The following is a 22,633-nucleotide window of genomic DNA, read 5'->3' as shown; positions in this document are numbered from 1 at the left end:
TGCATGATCTATCTCTATGTTACATTTTAACAGGAATTTCAGAACATATACAATTTTCTATTTCTAAAATTTATATATTTTAACTCAAAAGATAGTATTTACACAAGAGTTTCTGTAACAAGAGACAAACTGGGCCTACGGTTGGTCACTGCCTGTAGTTCTAGCACTTGAGAGGCGGAGACAGGATTGAGCACAGGATTTCCAGAACGGCTTGGGCAACAAGAGCATAACAGCAACCACCGCCCCCCAAAACAAACCTAGAGCCAGAGAGATAGCTCGGTGCTCACAGCACTGCTGCTCACACAGAGGACACAGAGGATGGACTTAATTCCTAGCACCTACGTGATAGTTCACAACTATGTATGACTTCAGTTCCAGGGGATCCAATGCTTTCTTCTGGCCTTCTCTGTGGGTCCTAGGCAGCCACTTGGTACACTGACTTACATGTAGACAAAACGCCTACCCAGGTAATATATAGTTAACACAAAACAAAAAAACCTCAAAAGCAACATTTTTACAAGTTATTTTTAATGTATAAACATTATAACATGAAGGCCATTCTCCTCACACAGAATCATCAGATCTAACACCTTATGACTCTTGAGTACAATTGAGAAAGTGCTACAGATTAGGAAATCCTCACAATCCTAGACAAGTACCAAAGCTCAAAGAACTGACTTTTGACTTAACAAACTTTGAAAATACACTTTAAAACATACTCTCCAGTCACTGTTCATCCAGCCGTATGCTTTCTTAAAGCAAGTTTAAGGGTCACAATGCTTTGTGCTTCCAAGGAACTCCAGATCCGGGCAGTCCTTAGTCATCTTCTTTCTCAATATAAGTTTTTGCGTTTATCCGCGCCATCTGCCTGGCCAAATACCTGTCTCTAGCTGACATCACCGTTTCCTCATTGCTCCGCTTTGCAAACTTGCTCCCGGCCTCAGGGGGCTTCTGCTCATTGCCCTTCTCTGGTCTCTCCTCGGCCAGTCTGTGTTTTGTTGCTAGTGATGTTTCAGAATGAGAGGGCTTCCCTTGTTCCCCTTTCTCCTTTTCTGTGTTTCTCGCTTTGCTGGATCTTTCCTGGTCAAGGTCGTCCTTAGGTCTAGACCTTGGGCTGCTTGCCCTTCTGTCTTGATGTCTTTCTGAGGCCTGCCCACGTGCTTCCGGCTTCTCCCTCTCTCTGTGCTTCCCACTATCTTCACATCTTTCCCTCCTTGCTTTCCTGTGCTCTTCCTTTTCTCTGCTTTTCTTTTCTTTCTCACTGTATCGGTCCTCATCATTCTGTTGTCTGTCTCTTTCTTGTTCTCTTGAGGAGTATTTCTCCCTCTTCCATTCTCTGTCCTGTCTTTCTCCCTGTTCTCGCCCCTCACGCCTCTTCCACGAGTGATCTTTATGACTGGCCTCTCTGTGCCTATGAGAACTCTTCTCTTCCCGGTGGCTGCGGTCCCTGTGACAGCTCTCTTGGTCTCTGGACTGCCTGTCCTGGTGCTGCCCTCCCTTTTGCTCATGTCCTCTTGACTGGGAACCTCTTGAGTGGTGCTTGGAACCGAGCCCCCTTTCCTCACTAGATGACCGTGAGTGGGCGTGAGTCTTGTGATGTTTGGGGTATTTCGTGGAGGCACCAGTGTCCTCTTCCCCTCTGGACTTGACTTTATGGTCTCCCCTTTCACTGTCCTCACTGCTCTTATCATCAAAATCACTGTCAGCATCTGGGTTTTCCTCCGCTTCCTCTACACCACTTTGCAGGACGCAGTTCTTCTGTGGTGGTCTGTTCTCTGAATTTGTTTCATCAGGGTAACCCCTAAGCTTCTCTTCTTTTATTACAGTCCTAAAAGAGAAACAAAAAAATCACATGAGTAAATGCTATTTTATTAGTTGTAGAAAGAAAAGGAACGCTCATGTAAATTTTCTCAATACAACTTGATTATATGTACTATCTAATGGTCCAATATAAAAAAGTGATGTCTATTGACCTTCTAAATTAGTACTTCGAACAGCTGAGGACATGCTTTAACATGGTAAAAGTAAAATAAAGAACACAGCCCTTCTCTCTGAGGCCAGCAGAACGTTTACGAAGGGGTCTGCACCAGGCCTCATTGCCTCTTTCTAGTCCTAGACAAAGAGTAGTTGGGAAAAGTAAGGCCGACCCTGGACCTAAGATCTATTTTCACAGCGTGAAGTTCAAGCTGTAGCTGTTTGGCTTCTCATTTTGTTCTCTACAAAGTCCTAGAAATGCATGAGGATGATTTCCCACAGAAAACAGTACTAAATCTAATTTTAAACATTACTAATTAAATTTTTCCAAGATTAGAAAGGCACCATCACCTTGATATAGTGTCTTGGTACCCATCACAACAAAAAAGAAATTTGTGAATCTTCCTGGCTGCTGCCATCAGTAAGTCTAGAATTATTGGGTATTAACTATACTTTTCCAGCTGTGTAACTAACTCACTGACAATACTCACATGATTGCTTTTTCTCAGTGCAGGTGGACTTGATGCAGTTAAGCACGCTAGTCACGTGTTCTAAGATATTCATATGCCCTCTGCAAATTCTCCCTTTTACATTCCACTATACTGAAAATACATGGCATAATTATCATACTGTTCGTATAATATCTTAAAATTTTACCTAAAAGTCTTCTAATTCTTTGCTTTTCCAGATCAGAAATGGGTAACATAAGTGTCTACAGACATGGTAATATCTATTAACATCTACATTTGAGCAGTTAATTAGCCAAATTGGTAGCATAGTACTTGAAATGTAGAACTAAGATTAAAATTTTAGATTTTATCTACTTTTAAGTTACCTGAATACCAATCTGTGACTACTGCTGACATTAGACAGGGTAGTCTTAGTCTCTAATTTGAGGATTTGACCAATATGGAAACTGGGTTCTAATCATGAAAATAGGCCACTTTCATATTATGTACTATCTAATGATCATGTCAAATTATATGCTGCATGACTCAATTTTTTACAGATTTCTCCTTACTTCTTACAGTAATTGTTTTCAAGCACCAGAGCCTTAAAATGTTTTTAGTTAAAAAAGTTTAGTTTTGCTGCTGCTTCTTCATCCTTCTCCTTCAAGATTTATTTTATGTATATGAACACACTGTAGCTGTCTTCAGACATGTCAGGAGAGGGCAACAGATCCCATTACAGGTGGTTGTGAGCCACCATGTGGCTGCTGGGAAATTGAACTCAGGACCTCTGGAAGAGCAGTCAGTGCTCTTAACTGCTGAGCCATCTTGCCAGCCCCATTTTGTTTCTTCTTTAAGGCCATAAATAAAACCCATGAAACACTTAAATATTCAGAAATTTTATACACTAAAATGTTTTGATGCAAACTAATTTTTTTTGTGAACTGTAGAATAAAAACCATTTTGAACAAAATCTCAGGTTTTTAAGTTAAGAAACTCAAAACTGTACTCATTTTATCCAATTATGTCATGTGGCTAACAATACAATACACAATGCTGTACCCTTCATGTCCCAAGTCATGTAACCTCACACTGTCAAGGTATCTTTCTTTTAAATAAGCCACTTCTTACCTGGCCTCACGAAAGCTGGACTGAGGAACTGCCTCCTCACCGACTGCTTGATTTAACAGATGCCGATAAAATCCACTGAGATCTTTCTGCTTGGTCACATCCAAACGTGCTGGGAAGGAAGCAAAGGCAAATTGAGAATATGGATTCAGTGAAGTCCAATACAGCTTTGTCTTACATCTCATACAAAGATGTACAAACATTCTCAAGACCAGGAGTTAGGGATAAGCTTTCAATGTTTTTTAACTGACTTGTATATCCACACGCATGTAGAGCCCACTGGATACTCTGTGGGAGTTGGCTCTCTCCTGCCGGCATGCAGATCACAGGGATCGAACGCAAGTTGTCAGGTTTGGTGGTAAGCTCCTTTACCTGTTGAGCCATCTCTCTGGCCCAGATACAACCTTATAGATTTAATTTTCTTTCATTTGAAGTTGAATAGCATTTGACAATGAAATTACTGGTAAGAATACAACATAGTTTGATCTTGAGAAACTGACCACAAGAGCACTAAATTCAATGACTAAAATATTTCTTAGCTCTGATTATTAATGAGATTCTTTTTCTAACTGCCCAGTTAATATTAAACATTTTCCCATTCCAGAGTATGTAATTAGAATTTAAAGTTTATATATGTTCCTGGCAATGTAATGTTGCTATGCCTTTATATTTGGAATTTCTAAGACAATGGCTTATAATGATCATAGTTTAATAAAATAAGAACTAAATGAAAAGCCTAATAGAAATATCAGTTACTTAAGGGTTCAGCTGTGTTGTTGTGTCCCGCCCTGACACATACATGCTATTTTGAAGTCACACCTACAGTCTGTTCACAATGGTGTGAGTGGCAGGAGACTGCAGGAGGCTTAGGCAGGACCTACTGCAGTCCCCCTCCCCTCCCTGTTACCTTCCAAGGCAGCTGCCCTCTTTTCTTTTTCCTCCTCTTCAGCTCTCTCTTCAAGCTTTTTTTTATAAGCAGATGTCACAAATGCCTCTTTATCATCAAATTCTCCATTTTCCATCTCTCGTTCTCTCTGTATTTTCTTTTCCATTCTCTTTTCCTGTTCCTTTTTCCTGATCTCTACTGCTTTTAGTAAGTTGTGAATATATTTGGGCTAGGGACAAATCAAATTATTTAGAAAAGAGGAAAAAGAAAAAAGACACCCATTAGTATAGAATTATTTAAATAAGTCTGTCTTTTCAAAACTCAAAATAAATTTGCTAGCAGAATTACTACTGAAATAGTTGCTACTAAAAATTAAGTGTTGCAGAGAGAATGATGGTAGGTGCACACTTGTATCCCAGTCCTTGGGAGTCAAAGGCAGGATCAAGGCCAGCTCAGTCTAACATCCAGGCCAAGGCAGGTAAGGGACCCTTCTCCCCCACCCCTATAGACTAGACTTGGCCCCAGATTCACGGGGATATTCTTGCCTCAGCTTCCTCGGTACTGGAATTATAGCTGTGAGCTATCATATCTAGTTCTTAGTTTTCTTTTTAGTTTATTAAGATAATGCATGAAACAGTCCAAGTTCCTCTTTAATTTGCTATATACCCAAGGATGTCTCTCATCTTCTGACTTTCCTGCCTCAGTCTCCCAAAGGCATAAGCTACCAGGCCTGGCTCTAGGAAAAGGTATTTCGTGAAACAGGCCCTCACTCACGATGTAGCCCTGGCTGGCCTTGAACTCATACCCACCCACTTCTGTCTCTTGAGTACTGGAATTTAAAGTGTATGCTACTATACCTACTTTTGATATTCTTTTTTTTTTCCCCCTCTTCTGAGACAGGGTTTCTCTGTATAGCCCTGGCTGTCCTGGAACTCACTCTGTAGACCAAGCTAGCCTCGAACTCAGAAATCCACTTGCCTCTGCCATGAGCCACCACTACCCGGCCTATTTGATATTCTTAATTCAACAAATGAATGGATCAGAGAACAAATCAGGAGCAAAGCAGTATAAATCTAATATACTGAACTGCTAAAGAAAAATTTCAAAAAATTATTTGCAAAGGTTTCATGATTAAAAAAATTCAAAAATACTAGATAATTCACTTGACCATTGCTAGGATCTAGATTCTAATAATCAAATGAATAATTTAGAACCAAGAACTCACCAGTAACTAAAATTTTTACTGAGGTTACTTTCAAAAAAAAAAAAAAAAATTCCAGGCCAAGATCAAATTACAGCTACTCACCTTTCGATCTCTCCCCACAAGCAGTTTGGGGTTACTTTCTTCCTTTTTTTTCTGCAGTTCATCATAAATGCTGTCATACTCATACACAGTGGAATCTTCTGCAAGAGCCTTTTGAATCTCCAGTTTGGTCTTTAAAAAAAGGTAAATGTTTAAAAATTATGAGTCAGTCAACATTAAGTTTTTTTGAGAAAGGTTGAGAAACTAGAAATATATCTTAAAAAAAACTGTACATTTCAAGGCAGGAAATTGGAAGGTAAACTCTATGGTGAACCACCTGGTGTGAACCCTGCTCCCTTACTCTGAACAGGCGTGCTTCAATCTTTGTGTACTTTAATTCTCCTCACCTACCAGAGTCACTGACGATCACCCCTTTCTCCTAAGCTGTGATAAGTTCGTAAACTTTAAACATCTACAGTCAGTCTGGCAGGGAGTAATGTTTATAGACATTAACGATGACATTTTCACTTACAATTATCCACATCAAAATTTAAAATGTCAAAGGCGGGGGCTGGAGAGATGGCTCAGTGGTTAAGAGCACTGACTGCTCTTCCAGAGGTCCTGAGTTCAAATCCCAGCAACCACATGGTAGCTCACAACCATCAGTAATAAGGTCTGATGCCCTCTTCTGATATGTCTGAAGAAAGCTACAGTGTACGTACATATAATAAACAAATAAATCTTTAAAATGTCAAAGGCACAAGTGAGCAGCATATAACCCTAGCTTAAGTTTTATGTCAGTCACATTTAATAAATGAGGTTTCCTAATGCATTGTTTAATTTTCAAATGTATGATCATAGGAAACAAATTAAAAGTTCCTAACATGAAAAGAAAAAAATCCAAATACAGAATTAAATGGCAACCATATTATTATTATTGTTTACATTACTGATCATATAAAGTCCTCTGCTTTTATTATGTTTCTATTTTGTTCTTCTTCTTACAGCACATTAAAATTTTATCTAGAGGCTAGAAAGATGGCTCAAGACTCTTACACAGGCTCTGTCTGGGTTTGATCCCTAGCACATGACACATGTTGGAGCATAACTCCAGTTTTGGGAGATCTGATGTTTTTTTTTCTGGCTTCTGAGGACATCAGGTACGTAAGTGACTTACATATATGCATGCACGCATACATACATACATACATACATACATACATACATACATACATACAGGCAAAACACATGTTTATAAAAATAAGTTAAGAGTTTCAGAGCTAGCTCAACCCTATATTAAATTAAGCCATTTCTGAGAAATTTAACTTCTGATATTGTGTTTCTTTTGAATCTAATAAAACACTGTAGTTTTCAACTCTTAGAGCAGTCAGTATTTTGAACTGCCAACCCATCTCTCCAGCCCCCAAACTCTTAATAGTATGTTTAATGTTACTACCTTTGTGCTGTTCCACAAATCATAATCTTTTGGTTCAGCTAATTAGTTTCTGAAATGCATAGCTATACACATTTACTTTTTAAAATTGCTATACAGCCTTGTTTACTCTAGATTTTCACAGCTGAGCCATCTCTGCAGTCCAAGAGTGGTTCTAGGAGAAAGGGTGATATAATCATCCAAAACAATCAACTCAGTATCCTCAGATTTCTTTGCAGTACTAAGAACTGAACCCAGGGCCACTATCAATAAGCCAGTCTGTCCTGGATTTCTATACTAAACCCTCAGAATCCAGAATAATGCATATATAAATGAATAAATTGTATTCGAAATATTGTTAAAAATACCAAGAATTCCACATTCCGAATTTCTCAATACTCAGAAAATGAACAACAGTGAAGTACTACTCCCTCCATAAACTAGCTGAGAGAATCCAAAGAGGAGAAATATTATACAGTCATCACCAAAAACCATGGACAAAACAACTGGAAGTGGTGGTGCATAATCATAGCACTTAGGAGTTGGAGGCAGGATGATTAGGAGTTCAAGGACAGGGTTAGCTGAGTAGTGGGCTCCAGACCAACCAGGGCTACATAATGATGCTCTATCTCAAAAAAAAAAAAAAAAAAAAGAAACATTTTTTAGAAGTGCTTTGAGGTTAATACACAGCTTTAAAGAATTATATCAGACAAGGCAATCAACTACAGTATAGATTCATGCTCTCATCTAAAAAACTTAAGAGGAGAAGGGGCTGGAGGGACAGCTCAGTGGTTAAGGCTTACTGCTCTTGCAGAGGACCCCAGTTTGGTTCCCAGCTCCTACATTTGGCCACTCATAACCAGCTGTAACTCCAGTTCCAGGGGATCCAATGCCCCTGGGCTCCTGAGCTTTTACTCTACCCAAGGATGGAGTATGTATATATAGACATCCATCACACCACCTCACATAATTAAAAAAATAAAAATAAAACCAGCCAACTAACTTGTCTCTTACAGTGTTTCTGTAGAAATTTTGAAGAGCTGGCAATAGTAATGCCTTATTTCAAACCCAAGGGCAAGTCATTATGGTTCCTGGAAATGCTACAATACTGTAACACTGGGAAGCATTCTTGTAGGGTTTCTAATTAAAATTTCACTGTATCTAATTCTAAGAATTTAAACTTTTAAGAGTTGGTACAGTTCTTTCATGTAAATTCTTACATATAAATATAAGACCAACAAAAACCTCTGAAAAGGAGCTGGTAAGATGGCTCAGCATGACACCTAGCCTGACAAACTGAACTCACATGACAGAAGAGAACATACTCCTGGACGCCTGCCTCTAACCTCCACACACATGCCATACCACACTCCCGACCCATACTTTAAAAAATAAGTGTACTGATCTTTTAAACTAAGAAAAAATAAGCCTGAACAAAGCAGTATGAAGTTTGAATGGTGATGTACACCTATTACACACACACACACACACACACACACACACACACACACACACACACACACATATACATATCCTAGGGCAGGAAAATGGCTTAGTAGGCAAAAATGCTCTACCTGGAACCCATGCAAAACAAAAAACAAAACAAAACACCAGTGGTATCCTAAGCCTGCAATGCCAGCACTGCTGCAGCAGGGTGGGAGGCAGAGACGGAAAGCAGCACAGCGGCAGAAACAAGAAATAAAGATGAAAGACCACCCAGCATGGTGGATGGGAGAACCAGCTCCTGACCTCACACATGCAATGCCTCCGCATCCTGACATCTTTAAAGTAGAAATAAACATACGAAGCGTGTATATTACTAGCTCATTCTTTAAGTGCTAACAAATTTGGCATCGTTAGACTTTTTTCTAGATAATTACACTTAAATGGTATATTTAATCATTATGAACAGTATTTTTTTAACCTATTTTACCTATTTTTTGAAATAGGTAAAAGACAAAAATGTCAACGTCAGTTCTATGTAATTCAGGTTCAAATAAATGAGGAAAAGACCATAAAGATACCATCCATTTCCTAGTTCATATTTTCCTTACAATGTGGTAAATGCAGTCATACCTCATGGTAAGAACTGTGTGGGAACGGGAGGAAGCAGAGGTATCGGAGCGGGAAAGTGGTAGAGAGCAGGGAGAAGGGTACACTCGGTCAGCACTCAACTAGGGTCACTGCACTGCACTCGGTACAGTGAGCGCTGAGACTCTCTGTTTAAAGCAGGAATCAATCAGAAGCACTGCTGAATTTTCAGATAATGGATGTATGGGAATAAGTGCTTGAAACCTCTGGGGTGCTCCTAATAGAACCACTGTTAAAAATGACAAGGGCTGGAGAGATGGCTCAGTGGTTAAGGGCACTAACTGCTCTTCCCAAGGCCTGAAGTTCAATTCCCAGCAACCACATGATGGCTCACAACCATCTGTAATGGGATCTGATGCACTCCTCTGGTGTGTCTGAAGACAGCGACACTGTACTCATATACATGAAATAAATTCAAAAATCTTAAAAAAAATTTCCTGACTACTCACCCATTTGTTGGTAGATGAATTCTAAATAACTGTGAAATAGCTTTGGCTGTGGATAGATATTTTTCTACTGACAAGTAAGTTCCAAGTACAATTTAATAAAGAAACAATTCCTAACAATCCAATCAACCTACTGTCAGACTACTGAGTCAGTTGAAAGCACAGCTGGCTTAATCTACATCTCACAATAAAGACATAATTATATTTTCCTTTGAAATTTATAAAGAAAGGTGTTTACAGAGTTTAAGAAATACAATAATTTCATTATATACACATTTATTCTGTCTTATCTCAGTACTCGGTACCAAAACACTTGGTTGAATGCGTTTTTTCTCTCAGCTCTTACCTGTTTCATGGCCTGCTTTTTAGCAGCTTCCCTCTGAAGGCTTTCACTCACGGAAGTCTGCAAGACAGAAAAATGGCACTGTTTATGTAATATAAATTCCTTTCCAAGTATTCTGGTTGGCAAATAGTTCCTTACCTAAGACTTAAAAGTGGGAAGGTGATACTAATTAAGTTAACATCAGGGTCTGTTCCATAAATATTAGGAGACAATTAATTTCCATTATAATGCATCAGAACAGACTCTAAGACAAAAAAAGGCTGGTTGTATTATTTGTACATAATATAGTTGAAATGAATAAACAGAACAATGAACTAAAGACATAAACAGACATTTTTTAAAAATGGCTAGCAGGCATGTGAGAAATGCTCAGTATTACAAAGAACAAAAAGTGCAAACTGAAACTACAAGCTACAAACTACCACTTCATCCAGGTAAAACAGCCACTATCAAAAAAGACAAGCCTGCAAGGATGTGGGAACAGCGTCTTACAAGTAGTCATTTGGAGAAACAGCAAGGAGGCAAAGAGTCAATCAGAAACAGAACTACAATGTAACCAGTAATCCTTCTGTTGGGAAGCCAGCCGTGGAGAATGGAACCAGCATGGTAAAACTCTACCACTATTGTCAAATGTATTAGTTATTCAACCCAAATTTCCTTGTTAAATTTCACTTTCAGTAAACTTTTGTTTGTCTTTTGAGTCTCACTACTGCAACCCTGGTTATCCTGGATCTTGTCATGTAGACCAGGCTAGCCTTGAACTTATAGGAGCGATCTGCGTGCTTCTGCCTCCTCAGTGCTGGCCGGGATCACTATAAGTCAGATTATCAATTTAAAATATTCATAGGAATAATATATATTGCTGATGTATTTTATGTCTATCATTCTAACTAGTGCAAATGAAAGATTTTATCTTCCTTTCACAAATCAGAGAAAGCAACAATGAACCAAGAATGGGAAGAAATGGATTTCATATGTGCATAAAACGAAACTATGATATATAACTACCATCAATATTGAATCAGTTTTTAGAGTTCCTAGACTACAGAACATAAGGAAGAAGTTCAAAATAACATTCACAAAGAGATTCAGAGATCTGAGTTCCTGTTTCTACACGTGTCAAATTTCCCTACTTCCATGTCTCTACATTTAATAGTTCCTACTTCACAGTATACATATGACTGGGTTAAGGTGGGAGGTGCAAAGATAAATGCACTCAAACTACAAAATATGCTCATTAGTTGATTAAAACATTAGCAAACAATTCTAATTCTGCCTAAGAGCAGTTCAGAGTAAATTTAAAGAGAATATTCATTAATGGTACCTTTTGGTTGAACCACAGAGTACCATTCATTTTTAACTTAAAACAAAAACATTTGAACTACCTTAAAAGTGAAAAAAACAAAAAATATCCAAATACTTAAAAAATATAATTTTCTGCCAAAAATCTTAAAGAAAAAAGTGTACAAAGCCTGGATGTTAGGAAAGGTTTTAGTTTACCAACCTTAAATAGCCTCTAAGTAAGTAGCCTTCTGTCTATTTTAGTTTCAGATAAGAAAAATTAGCATTTATTCTACTTAGCATTAATTCTAAGGGTTAAAGATAAAAGATGCCATCAGGTATGGGCACTGAGAATGACACAATTTAAAAGAAACTACAATGTGATTTTCTTAGTCTATGCACTCTTCGATATTCTATGAGAATAAAACTGATTCACCCAATCCAATGTTTGCTACCCTGAACTGTGGTGAGATCTGGTCCAAAAGGAGACTTTTCCTGCCATTATTGAACTGAACTGCCTCCTGGGCTGTGATAATTAACAACAGGCAGTTCTGCAAATGCTGCTGGTGTACTCTCACCAAGAGGCTGTGCAACACTGAGAAACTTACAGATACGGGCCCCTTTTCAAGTCATAATCTTCAGCTGAACCAAAGTTTTGTATTTGCATTTTATAGAAATTAAACTGTCATCTTGGGTCTAATAAAGTATGGGGGTGGGGGTTGCAACAATATTTATTGCCTTTTTCTGAAATAACAGTGTACCTACCCACGTCCAAAATAGTTCTTAGCTAAATAAAAAACAGTTCAAGAACCAATGCTTCTTCCAAATGGCTCACAGCCACAATCTGTTGTGTTGGGAACTCAAGAGATGAGAACTCCCTCTTCTTTTTTTAACTTAGCAATGGACAATTTACCATTTAATGGTCCTGTAACTTGGCAATCTGGGTTATGAGTTAATCTGGCTTAATATGGCTTAATTTACTCATATTTAGACTCATTATCAATGTAAAACCTGTTTAGGAGTTGTGACTAGTGTGTGAGATTTTTCCTATGAACTCAGACTGAAGAGAAAGCCAATCATCCTCATCTGTGAAATACCTATCGAGAAGTTTGGCTTAGTATTCTGTCAGGACTTAAAATTATCCATGTTTAGGCTTTTGGGTTCATGAGAAAGTCAAGCACACAAATTTATTTTTGTTAAATACTGTATTTCAGAAGTGGAGAATTAAGATTTAACTTAATTTTTAAAATGGCTTTATTATTTTAACACTATTAAACCACTACTTGAGGATCTTGCTATACTGGGTACTACTGTTAGTAAACAGAATCCTATTAAGATATCTCTGTTCCTCTTTCAGGAACACTCCTCCACTGCTGGTGGGGTTGCAAATTGGTACAACCACTCTGGAAATCAGTCTGGCGGTTCCTCTGAAAACTGGGCACCTCACTTCCAGAAGATCCTGCTATACCACTCCTGGGCATATACCCAGAGGATTCCCCACCATGTAATAAGGATACATGCTCTACTATGTTCATAGCAGCCCTATTTATAATTGCCAGATGCTGGAAAGAACCCAGGTATCCCTCAACAGAAGAGTGGATGCAAAAAAATGTGGTATATCTACACAATGGAGTACTATTCAGCCATTAGAAACAATGAATTCATGAAATTCTTAGGCAAATGGATGGAGCTAGAGAACATCATACTAAGTGAGGTAACCCAGACTCAAAAGGTGAATCATGGTATGCACTCACTGATAAGTGGATATTAACCTAGAAAACTGGAATACCCAAAACATAACCCACACATCAAATGAGGTACAAGAAGAAAGGAGGAGTGGCCCCTTGTTCTAGAAAGACTCAGTGAAGCAGTATTCGGTAAAACCAGAACAGGGAAGTGGGAAGGGGTGGGTGGGAGGACAGGGGAAGAGAAAGGGGCTTATGGGACTTTCAGGGAGTGGGGGGCTAGAAAAGGGGAAATCATTTGAAATGTAAATAAAAAATTATATCAATTAAAAAAAAAGATATCTCTGCTCAAGTCAGGCAGTGGTGGCACACGCCTTTAATCCCAGCACTTGGGAGGCAAAGGCAGGTGGATTTCTGAGTTCAAGGCCAGCCTGGTCTACAGAGTAAGTTCCAGGACAGCCAGGGCTACACAGAAAAACCCTGTCTTGAAAAACCAAAAGATATCTCTGTATCTCTGCTCAAATAGATCATGAATGTGTGTGTGTGTGTGTGTGTGTGTGTGTGTGTGTGTGTGTGTATTACTCACTGTCTGGGTATGGTGGTACACACCTTTAATTCTAGCACTAGTACTGGCTAGTACTGGCAGGCAGATCTGTGTGTTCAAGGCTAGTCTGGTCTATATAGTGAGTGCCAGGCCAGACAAAACTACATAGGAAATCCTGTCTCAAAAAAAAAAAAAAAAGTGTATTTTTACACACAATGTATTAGGAGTGCTTTGATAGGACTAAGGCCATTTTTCACTGAGCAGCCAAGAATAGAAGATGACTAGTTACCCAGCTTTCTCTGAGAGAAATTTTGTATGGGCTCCTATTTTGTGCACAGCTGCTTCTTTTGCTCACTCTGTAGTATATATACTTGACTTTGACCTATTTCTGCTACATACTCTGGATTCTATTTTTGGTTACCTGCTTTCTGTTCTTAAAATCAGTCTTACACTGCAGTATGTTCCCATTCTAGACATAGTTTATTTACAATGTTTAGACTCAGCTGCTTAGCTCAGATCTGCTCTCTGCTGTACTCAAACTTGCCTTTGGTATCAACTTGACTTCACATGTCTAGCTTTGACTTGAGTTCCTGAATGGTGTCTTTAATTCTATCCTTCTGAAGAATCGAGGCTTCCCTGCATTCTTCTTAGCACTGGTCCATCAGCTTTATTACTGGTTCAATCTCTCCTTCACATGAATAATGATAACCACAACTCACCTTATGCTAAAATAGTCATGTAATTTTTTTTATCTACTTTAATGTGTTCCCCCATCTTTTAATTTTTATTTTTGGATCAATCCTCACTGTAGAGCCCAGACTGGCCTCAAATTCTTACTGTTCCATTATTCTCACCTAAATCTCCTAAGAGCTGATATTACAGGCAAGTACTACCTACCATGCTTAGCATAGTCTGGGGCAAGGGAATGAGTTCAGAACCCAAATGCATGACTGGTGGTTGTGGTGGCCCACTCATAATCCCAGGCTCAGAAGGCAGAGGCAGGGGTCTCCAGAGGGAACTAGCTGAATGAATAAGGTATAAAAGGCAACCAGGATGATTTCTGACATCCAGGGCTACAGAGAAACCCTGTCTCGAAAAACCAATCACTCAGTAGACCTAGCTGACCTCGAACTCAGAAATCCTCCTGCCTCTGCCTTCCAAGTGCTGGGATTAAAGGCATGTGCCACCACTGCCCGGCTAGAACTAACCAAGTCTTAAAGTAAAGGATTGCCCAGGAGCACATCTTTCATGTCAACTATCAAATCAGATCCCAAATTCTGAACCACCTACTCCAGCAGGCTCTTATATTCCAAGAAGCAATAACTGGCTATGACCAGACAGGTCATAGGGCCTAGAGCCCACACTGTTCAAATTTGCAATTTGTAGACTATTTCCACCACCCAGCCTTGCAATTCTCATGAAAAGCACACAAAAGACTCAGGACCATTGTCTGGCAGTGGTGGCACACACCTTTAATCTCTGCAGAGTGCGGGTGACTGTGACTTCAAGGCCAGCCTGGTCTGCCTGTTCTTCCAGAACAGCAAAGGCTACACAGTAAACCCTGTCTCTAATAAACAAAAATGATAGATTCTGGACCACACTTTTTCCTCCCTCTTTCTATCTCTAGATCAAAACTGGTGTTTCAGCCAGGAGGGGGAATCACTGGTTTCAAGGTCAGACTGTACCACCTAAAGCAGAAGTTCTCAATGGTTACATATCAGATATTTACATTACGATTTATAACAGTAGCAAAATTACATTTATAAAGTATCAATGAAAATAATTTTATGATTGGGATCACCACAACATGAGGAACTGTATAAAGAGTCAAAGCATTAGGAAGGTTGGGAACCAATGATGTAAGAAGATCTGGTCTTTAAAAAAAAATTTTTTTTCAACCTAGCCCTGATGCTTCTACATATGGTTCAAATGGAGTAGTATGCTCTCATTCCATAATTAATACTAATCAGTCAATAGTATCAACTTCATGTCATCAGTGACCTTCATAAATTAAAACTCACAGGTATATTTGGAACTATAAACTATATCTGTGTGTGTGTGTGTGTGTGTGTGTGTGTACATATATCTATCTGATTTAAGTCTGTTCATATATTAAGCATAATCCACTTGGGGTTAAGAGACATGTACATTTTAAAAAAAGCATCATTGTAGCAGCAGGAAACTCAAAGTAATTTAAATTTTTACTCTCAGATGGGTAAAATAGTATGTATGTTGAAGTTACATACAATCTTTAGTGAAAATAACGAGATCACTCTCTTTCACACACCCCAAGGGTGTTTGGGATATGGCTAAGTGGAAGATTTGCCTAACATGAATGAGGTCCTGGATTCAACCTCTAATATAACAAACAGAATGCAATTTAAGAACTACATATATAAAAATAATATATTCCTATCAATCACAGCATGGTATCATTAAAGAAGAATGCAAGAGAGGATAAGAGGTAGGGAACAAAGAGCTAACTCAGGCCAAGAGCTGTGTGCAGACTAAAAATTTCGTTGTGCCTGAAATGACAGTTGTTAGTAACAACTCAGAACAGAGACATCTGCTGAGTGTAACAGCTCTTGCACTAGTTGAAGAAACCGGACAGTCAATTCTACATAGGCATGTGCTAATGAAGGATGCAGGTCTGAAATTCCACCTTACCTGCTTTGTGTGATAATTTCTCTGAGATTAAAAAGCCACAGCAAAAAGTGTGAGCAACATAAAGGCATGTACAAGGTCAATTTTGAATTTATCATAATGAAAACAGCATAGTTTTGAAATATATAGTGTAAGATCCTGAATAGAGGAAAAAACCCTCAGAACATATTTTCTGTATCTCATGTTACAGCAACCAAAATTGGTGATAGGAAAACAAGTTTAATGAAAACATATGTATACAGAATGGTATCTCTTCCAACTTTCTTTAACTTATCAATAAAAATATATATATATTTTTTCAGTTAGAAATACAAACTTACTTTCAAAAGCAACACTATAAGCCATGCTGGCAACAGCTAGCGCTCTCTGGGGAAGAGCCAAAGGTCTTATTATCCTTCCTGTTCAAGGCCAATTTTAATGAAATATACTTGGCAGTGTATTTCTCTTTTTAAAGACAAGCAATAGTTTGGACCCCCTAGATAATAACAGTGACCAAGTCAGGTGTGCAGTGTGCCCAGGACAGACTTTATTAGAGTTCTGTTATAAACACACAGTCTCTTGACACTAAAGATGTAGTTCTTGCAGATAAGGCCGGGAGGCAGGAAATGAATCTCCTCCCAAATGCTGCTTCTTATCTTTAAAGTAACCTCAAATTATTACTAAACTAATAAAGTAATTTTGTTTCAGAAAGTGATCTGATCTATTTTATTTTGAGCTCTTGATAAGTCGAAGAGTAAGATGTGGGATTATTACTTTTTGTCAGACAATAAACACTGAGACATATCATAAAAATAAAGGAAAAGCTTTTTAAAAATGATTTTTATGGTAAAGCTGAAAAAAGCAATATCAAAGCCTGGCAGTATAGTATATGAAGATATATACAGTTTTGGACAAATAAAATGAACTAATTTTGTTATTTAACTGTAGTTTGGAAGTAAAATTTGTATTGGTTCTAATTAAACATCGTCAGTTAAATAGGATAAGCAAGGAAGATGCAATGAGCTTATATATAAGCCCAACAAAACAGTAATAATTCCAAAAGTAACTCTAAATATCGGTGCCTTATTTGTGAAAATTTTCTAATATAATACTTCCGAGCTAATAGCTACAGCCCAAACTGGAAATTAAAATTACAGTTAAAGGCCACAAAAAAGTCGGGCTACTGAATATTACCATCAAACACCAGCCCAAGAAACTTGCAGTCACTAGTGATTAATGATGGTAATGACTATAATAGAGGTCTTACTGTGTAGTAACAGATACAACTTAACTGCACTTCTACCACAACTAGGCACTTAAACTATTTTTTCTCTTTAAAATAAAACTTTAAATAGATGGTATTACAGGGTCAGGCTTTCTTGTTTTGTAGACAAGGTTTCACGATATATCCCAGGCTGCCTCTAATTCAGGCTCCCCTGCCTTGGGCTCTGCAGTGCTGGAATTATAGTTGTGCAGCGCCATGGAAACTTAGACAAAGAGAAATGACACAATCATCTAAATTACCAGAGCTAGGAAACAAAGTTCAAACTCTGGTACAAACCACAAATTAATATATACTGCAGCCTCATCTTCCTCCTAATCCCCTGAAATAACACAGGAAACCTACATCACACTTGATAGTAATAAGAGTTACCTTCCGTTCCCAAAACTCAAAGACAGGAGGCAAGGCATCAAACCACTCAGAGGCTGTGTGCCAGAAAAGGTGGGAGTGCTCTACCCTTTGGCTGGTATTTTGAAGCAAGAAATATGAATAGCAGAAGACAGATTAACTGGGGCTTCACATTAAAGCAGCAAGGTAGATACAGACTTTACATTGACCTCTTTTGGGAAAGGCAAATATTTCATTTCTGCCCTTGGTTGGAAATAATACAGGACCACAAACTGATTAAATGATTTGTCTTGGGGACACAGGAGGGATTGGAATTTTGTCTAGTCCACCCCAGCACAAGTAGCTAACTCAATAGTAGAATGCTTGCCTAAAATATGTCTAATATGAATTTGAGGACTGAATAGGATGGAGATAAGAAACATTTCAAGTAAAAGGGAAAAAAAAAAGTCTTCAAGTGCAAGAAGTTCAAACCTCTAAAATAAAAAGTTTACCAAATTCTGGGCCTAGACAGGGCAGTGGTTCTCAACCTGTGGGTCATGAGCCCTTTGGGTTAAAGGACCCATTCACAGGGACCATCAAAGACCATCAGGAAACATAGAAATTTACATTATGATTCACAATAGCAGCAAAATTACAGTTAATGAAGTAGCAACAAAAATAATTTTATGGATACATAAGGAAAGTTGAGAAACTCTGCTCCAACAGAATGTAATTTCTCCCCAAGACCTTTTATATTCCTTCTGTTATTGGGGATATATAGACCTTTCGTCTATATGAACAGCTTTACCAAATTAGAAATCAAAACTGCCAAGGTGACAAGATGACACATGGGTAAAGATGGTTAACTGTCAAGTCCAAGGGTTCAGTTCCCAGATGCAGGGAGAGAGGACCAATCACCTGGAAGCTGTCCTGACCTCCTCATGAGCACCACAGCAAGCATGCACGCACCAAGTAAAATGTAAAAATTTGAAATGTACTTTAAACTAAAACTAGCAAGGGATGAGTATGGTTGTATATTAATTATAATCCCTGCACACAGAGGAGGCAGGAGGACTCTGTATTCCTCAAGGTGCTGTGAGAGGGGAGGGCGTTCAACCCCTTAGAAAGGCTAATGTTTAAAAGGAAGAAGCCAGGTTTGATGACAAAGAACCCAAGAGGTAGAGGCAAAAGAATCATCCTTGGCTACATAGTAAGTGCAAGGCTAACCGGGACAATTCATGAAATCCTGCTACAAAAGAAAACAAAACCAGTGGGGGCTGGAAAGACGGCTTAATGGTTAAGAGCACTGGGTACTCTTCCAGAGGATACAGGTTCAATTTCCTGCATCCACATGGTAGCTTAAAACTCTCAATAACTCTAATTCCAGGGGATCAGTGGCCCTCTTCTGGCCTCATCAGGGAACTGGGCATTCAAACAGTACATGGACAGACATGTACATAAAATACAATAACTTTTTAAATAAAAGATGTATTTTATGTTACATTTTGCAATTTTAAAACAGTTGCACATATATACCAAGACCAAGTGGAGCATATGTTAGTATTTAAGAGTGGTCTCACTTTAGGAAAATCTATCAGTAAAATCCACAACAGTAACAGATAAACAGCAGAAAAAAATTAATCTAATGCCTAATACAATCTTTTGGTAGGTTTTACAAAACCAAGAGGCAAACACTCCTCCACCATCAAAACTTAGGAAATAATGTTCCTAAGAACACTTTTTAAAAACTCAGAAAGGAAGCCAAAGATCTCAGAAATGGAAAGCAACAACAAAAGAACTAGTGAAGAACAGCTGGGGAAAATTATGAGAAAGCAAGAACAAGTTGCTTTCAGAAAGTTAATGTTAATTTATCACAACAGCTGGAATAAACAAAATGCTACCACCGTCTGGCATGTTGGCAAATGCCTACTCCCAGCCACCCAAGAGGAGGGGGTAGGAAGATCATTCAAGTCCAGGAATTTGAGACCAGTCTGGACAATAAATGGAAAACCTGAAAATTCATCTCAAAACAAACAAGAAAGCATGCTAAAAGGGACAATTCTGAAAGTTCCAAAGTAAGCCAAACATGGAGTCAGAGTTGTAATTCTAGTATTTGGAAGGCAGAAGCAGGAAGGTCACAAGATCAATGTTAGCCAACATTCATGGTGAGAACCTGTCAGAAAATAAAAACAAAGTTCCAATACACTCCAAGGTATCTTGAAGGCCATATATGTATACAATTGAGGCATAGCATCAGTAAAGAGCCCAGAGGATTCTAAGCATATTGGAACTAACCTTGAAGCTATGCAAAAGTTAACTGTAAACTGCAGGCCTGATATAACATGAACTAATCCACTTTGTCACAAAGTCCAAATGTTTGTAACTAGATCCAAATGTTTAAGTAGGATAAATCAGTAGATGTCACCTAAGACAACAGACTTCAGCAGCAACACAAAGACACAAAGAACATAAATACTGCAGAATTAGTTCAGAAGTGTTACTACACTAAACAGTTAAGAGATGCAGCTCAGTGATGCACTGCTCTGGGTCAAGTTACCAGCAAACACACACACACACACACACACACACACACACACACACACACACAAAATAATAATTAAACATCCTGAAAAACCATAGGACTAGAGAGATATCTCAGCAGTCAGAGCACTGTCACAACTATCGGTGATCCCAGCCAGTTCCAGAGGGGTCCAACACCCTTACACATACATACATACATACATACATACATACACACATACATATAGACAGACAGACAGACAGACAGGCAGGCAGGCAAAACATCAATGCATATGAAATAAAAAATAAGTAAATTTTAAAAAGCAAATGAATTTTGTGTTGCTACATTATATAGCTTTAATCTCCAGTTTCAGACAAAAACATATGACACATGTAATGAACAAGATTATATCCAAAAAACTGAAATAAATAATTTCTAAAGAACTAAAGAAAGTATAAGCAAAGTGTCTCATTAAACAGAGACCACAGAGATGGAAATTACTATAAGAGGGAAGAAAGGAAGGAAGGAAATAAGGAAGATGGAGAGGGAGTAAATCCTGGAGTTGAACTATACAAACACTATACTGTCACTTTATTTCCTAAGGGGAAAAAAGGAATTTTTAAAAATTTGCCCAACATGCCAACATGAATCAATTTGGCCAAAGGGACATACATGTAAACAAGATTCAAAAGTAATTTTATTTATCTAGAAAGCCTAAGATTAATATCACTTTCTTCCTAGGAAAAGGAATCCCCCGTCCATCCACCTTCAACACCGTATGCTCAGCTACTTTTCACAGCTAGGATTCTTTTCTCATCTTGTCCAGTTTCTTTCTTTCTTTCTTTTCTTTTTTTTTTTTTTTAAATTTCATCCTTTTCTCTCTTTTTGCTTTGCTTTTGTCTCACGCCGGACAACAGGGATAGTTTTTAGCAAAACTGCAGAACTGTTTAAACATCTCAGTGTGTATGCCGTACATTCAGTATCATGGAATTTGGTTAGTAGCATATGAGAAAAGTTAACATTACTAGTTGTCATTAAAATAATACAAACCTAGCCGGACAGTGGTAGCAGTGGTGGCGCACGCCTATAATCCCAGCACTCTGGGAGGCAGAGGCAGGTGGATTTCTGAATTCCAGGCCAGCCTGGTCTACAGAGTGAGTACCAGGACTGCCAGGGCTATAGAGAGAAACCCTGTCTCAAAAAAACCAAATCCAAAATAAATAAATAAATAAATAAATAAATAAATAAATAAATAAATAAATAAATAAATAAATAAATAAAGACTGCCAGGGCTATAGAGAGAAACCCTGTCTCAAAAAAACCAAATCCAAAATAAATAAATAAATAAATAAATAAATAAATAAATATCCAAACCTGATGGCATTAAAAAAAAAAAAAAAACAACTGCCATTTATTTGATCGACACAAGACACGTGCAGAGTAATAGGATATTATCTGATTATAATTGATGAAAGCCAAAGTTACAACATTGGCTTGACTCCACTATAATGCTCTGCTAGATCAAAATTTTTACATTGTCTTATCATTATAACCAGCCAAACAGGATTCAAACCAAAATGAAATTAGTTTTTTATCAGAAATCAGAAATGCAGGTTTTTGATAATTTAAGAATTTTAGAAATGTAGCTTTTGTCTCCTCATCGCACAACTCAGCAAATATTCTATCACTAAGCTACACCCCAGTCTTCCATCAGCTCACTGTTCTCTGACTTTTACTCTTGGTAGGTACAACATCTCATTGAGGCCAGGCTGGTCTCTAATTCTGCTATAGCCAGTGCTGGCTCGGAACTTCTGATCCTTCTACCTCCACTTTCCCTAGTGATGCAATTCTAGGCTCCTGCCATCATTCTTGGCCACGTTTCTTAATTCTGGTATCTTTAATCTTCCTTAGATGTTTCAGAATTGATTCTTATTATCTATGTTTCTCTTAGCTCACATTGGGCTTTAGTGTTTCTCTTATTGTATTTATTCAGTGCCTGACTCCTGATGAAAATGCTGAACACGCACATATATGCTATGGCTTCTGAGTGACTATGCATGTATGTGGTGATTAATTTTAACTTTCTAGTTCAGTATTACTTAAGAGTTTTGCTTTGGTCCTAAAACAACAATTGTCAGCTGTGTACACTCTATCATGCTGTAATACCGGATCTTATATGTATATTTTTCCTTAGAAATAAGCATTTTAATTGGTAAGGATGAAAGAAAACTTCATTGAGTTCAGTAAAATAAGCAAGCACTTACCATGGATAAACATCTAAAAGGAAGTTTCATGTTTAATCTGTCTTCTAACATACAGCTTTGTTCTATTAGACATGATTTACATTATGGCACATGA

The 22,633-nt window shown here is 38.1% G+C and overlaps 1 protein-coding gene across 2 annotated transcripts in view; it reads right to left on the bottom strand.

The window, feature by feature from the left end:
* Window positions 1-507: 507 nt before the first annotated feature.
* Nsrp1 (nuclear speckle splicing regulatory protein 1) overlaps window positions 508-22,633 on the bottom strand; it is a 30,257-nt gene continuing 8,131 nt past the window's right edge. For both annotated transcript variants that reach the window (XM_052196151.1, XM_052196152.1), the window contains exons 3-7: window positions 9,996-10,052; window positions 5,744-5,872; window positions 4,459-4,666; window positions 3,555-3,663; window positions 508-1,828 (exon numbers count right to left, since the gene is read on the bottom strand). In XM_052196151.1, the coding sequence (XP_052052111.1) occupies window positions 817-1,828; window positions 3,555-3,663; window positions 4,459-4,666; window positions 5,744-5,872; window positions 9,996-10,052 (1,515 nt within the window). In that variant the 3' untranslated portion in view covers window positions 508-816. The remainder of the gene's footprint in view (window positions 1,829-3,554; window positions 3,664-4,458; window positions 4,667-5,743; window positions 5,873-9,995; window positions 10,053-22,633) is intronic.

The sequence above is a fragment of the Apodemus sylvaticus genome, chromosome 10 (genome assembly GCF_947179515.1).
Source record: "Apodemus sylvaticus chromosome 10, mApoSyl1.1, whole genome shotgun sequence".
Classification (NCBI taxonomy): domain Eukaryota; kingdom Metazoa; phylum Chordata; class Mammalia; order Rodentia; family Muridae; genus Apodemus; species Apodemus sylvaticus.
The sequence above is the reverse complement of the archived record's forward strand: the minus strand, read 5'-3'. Positions and strand labels throughout refer to the sequence as shown.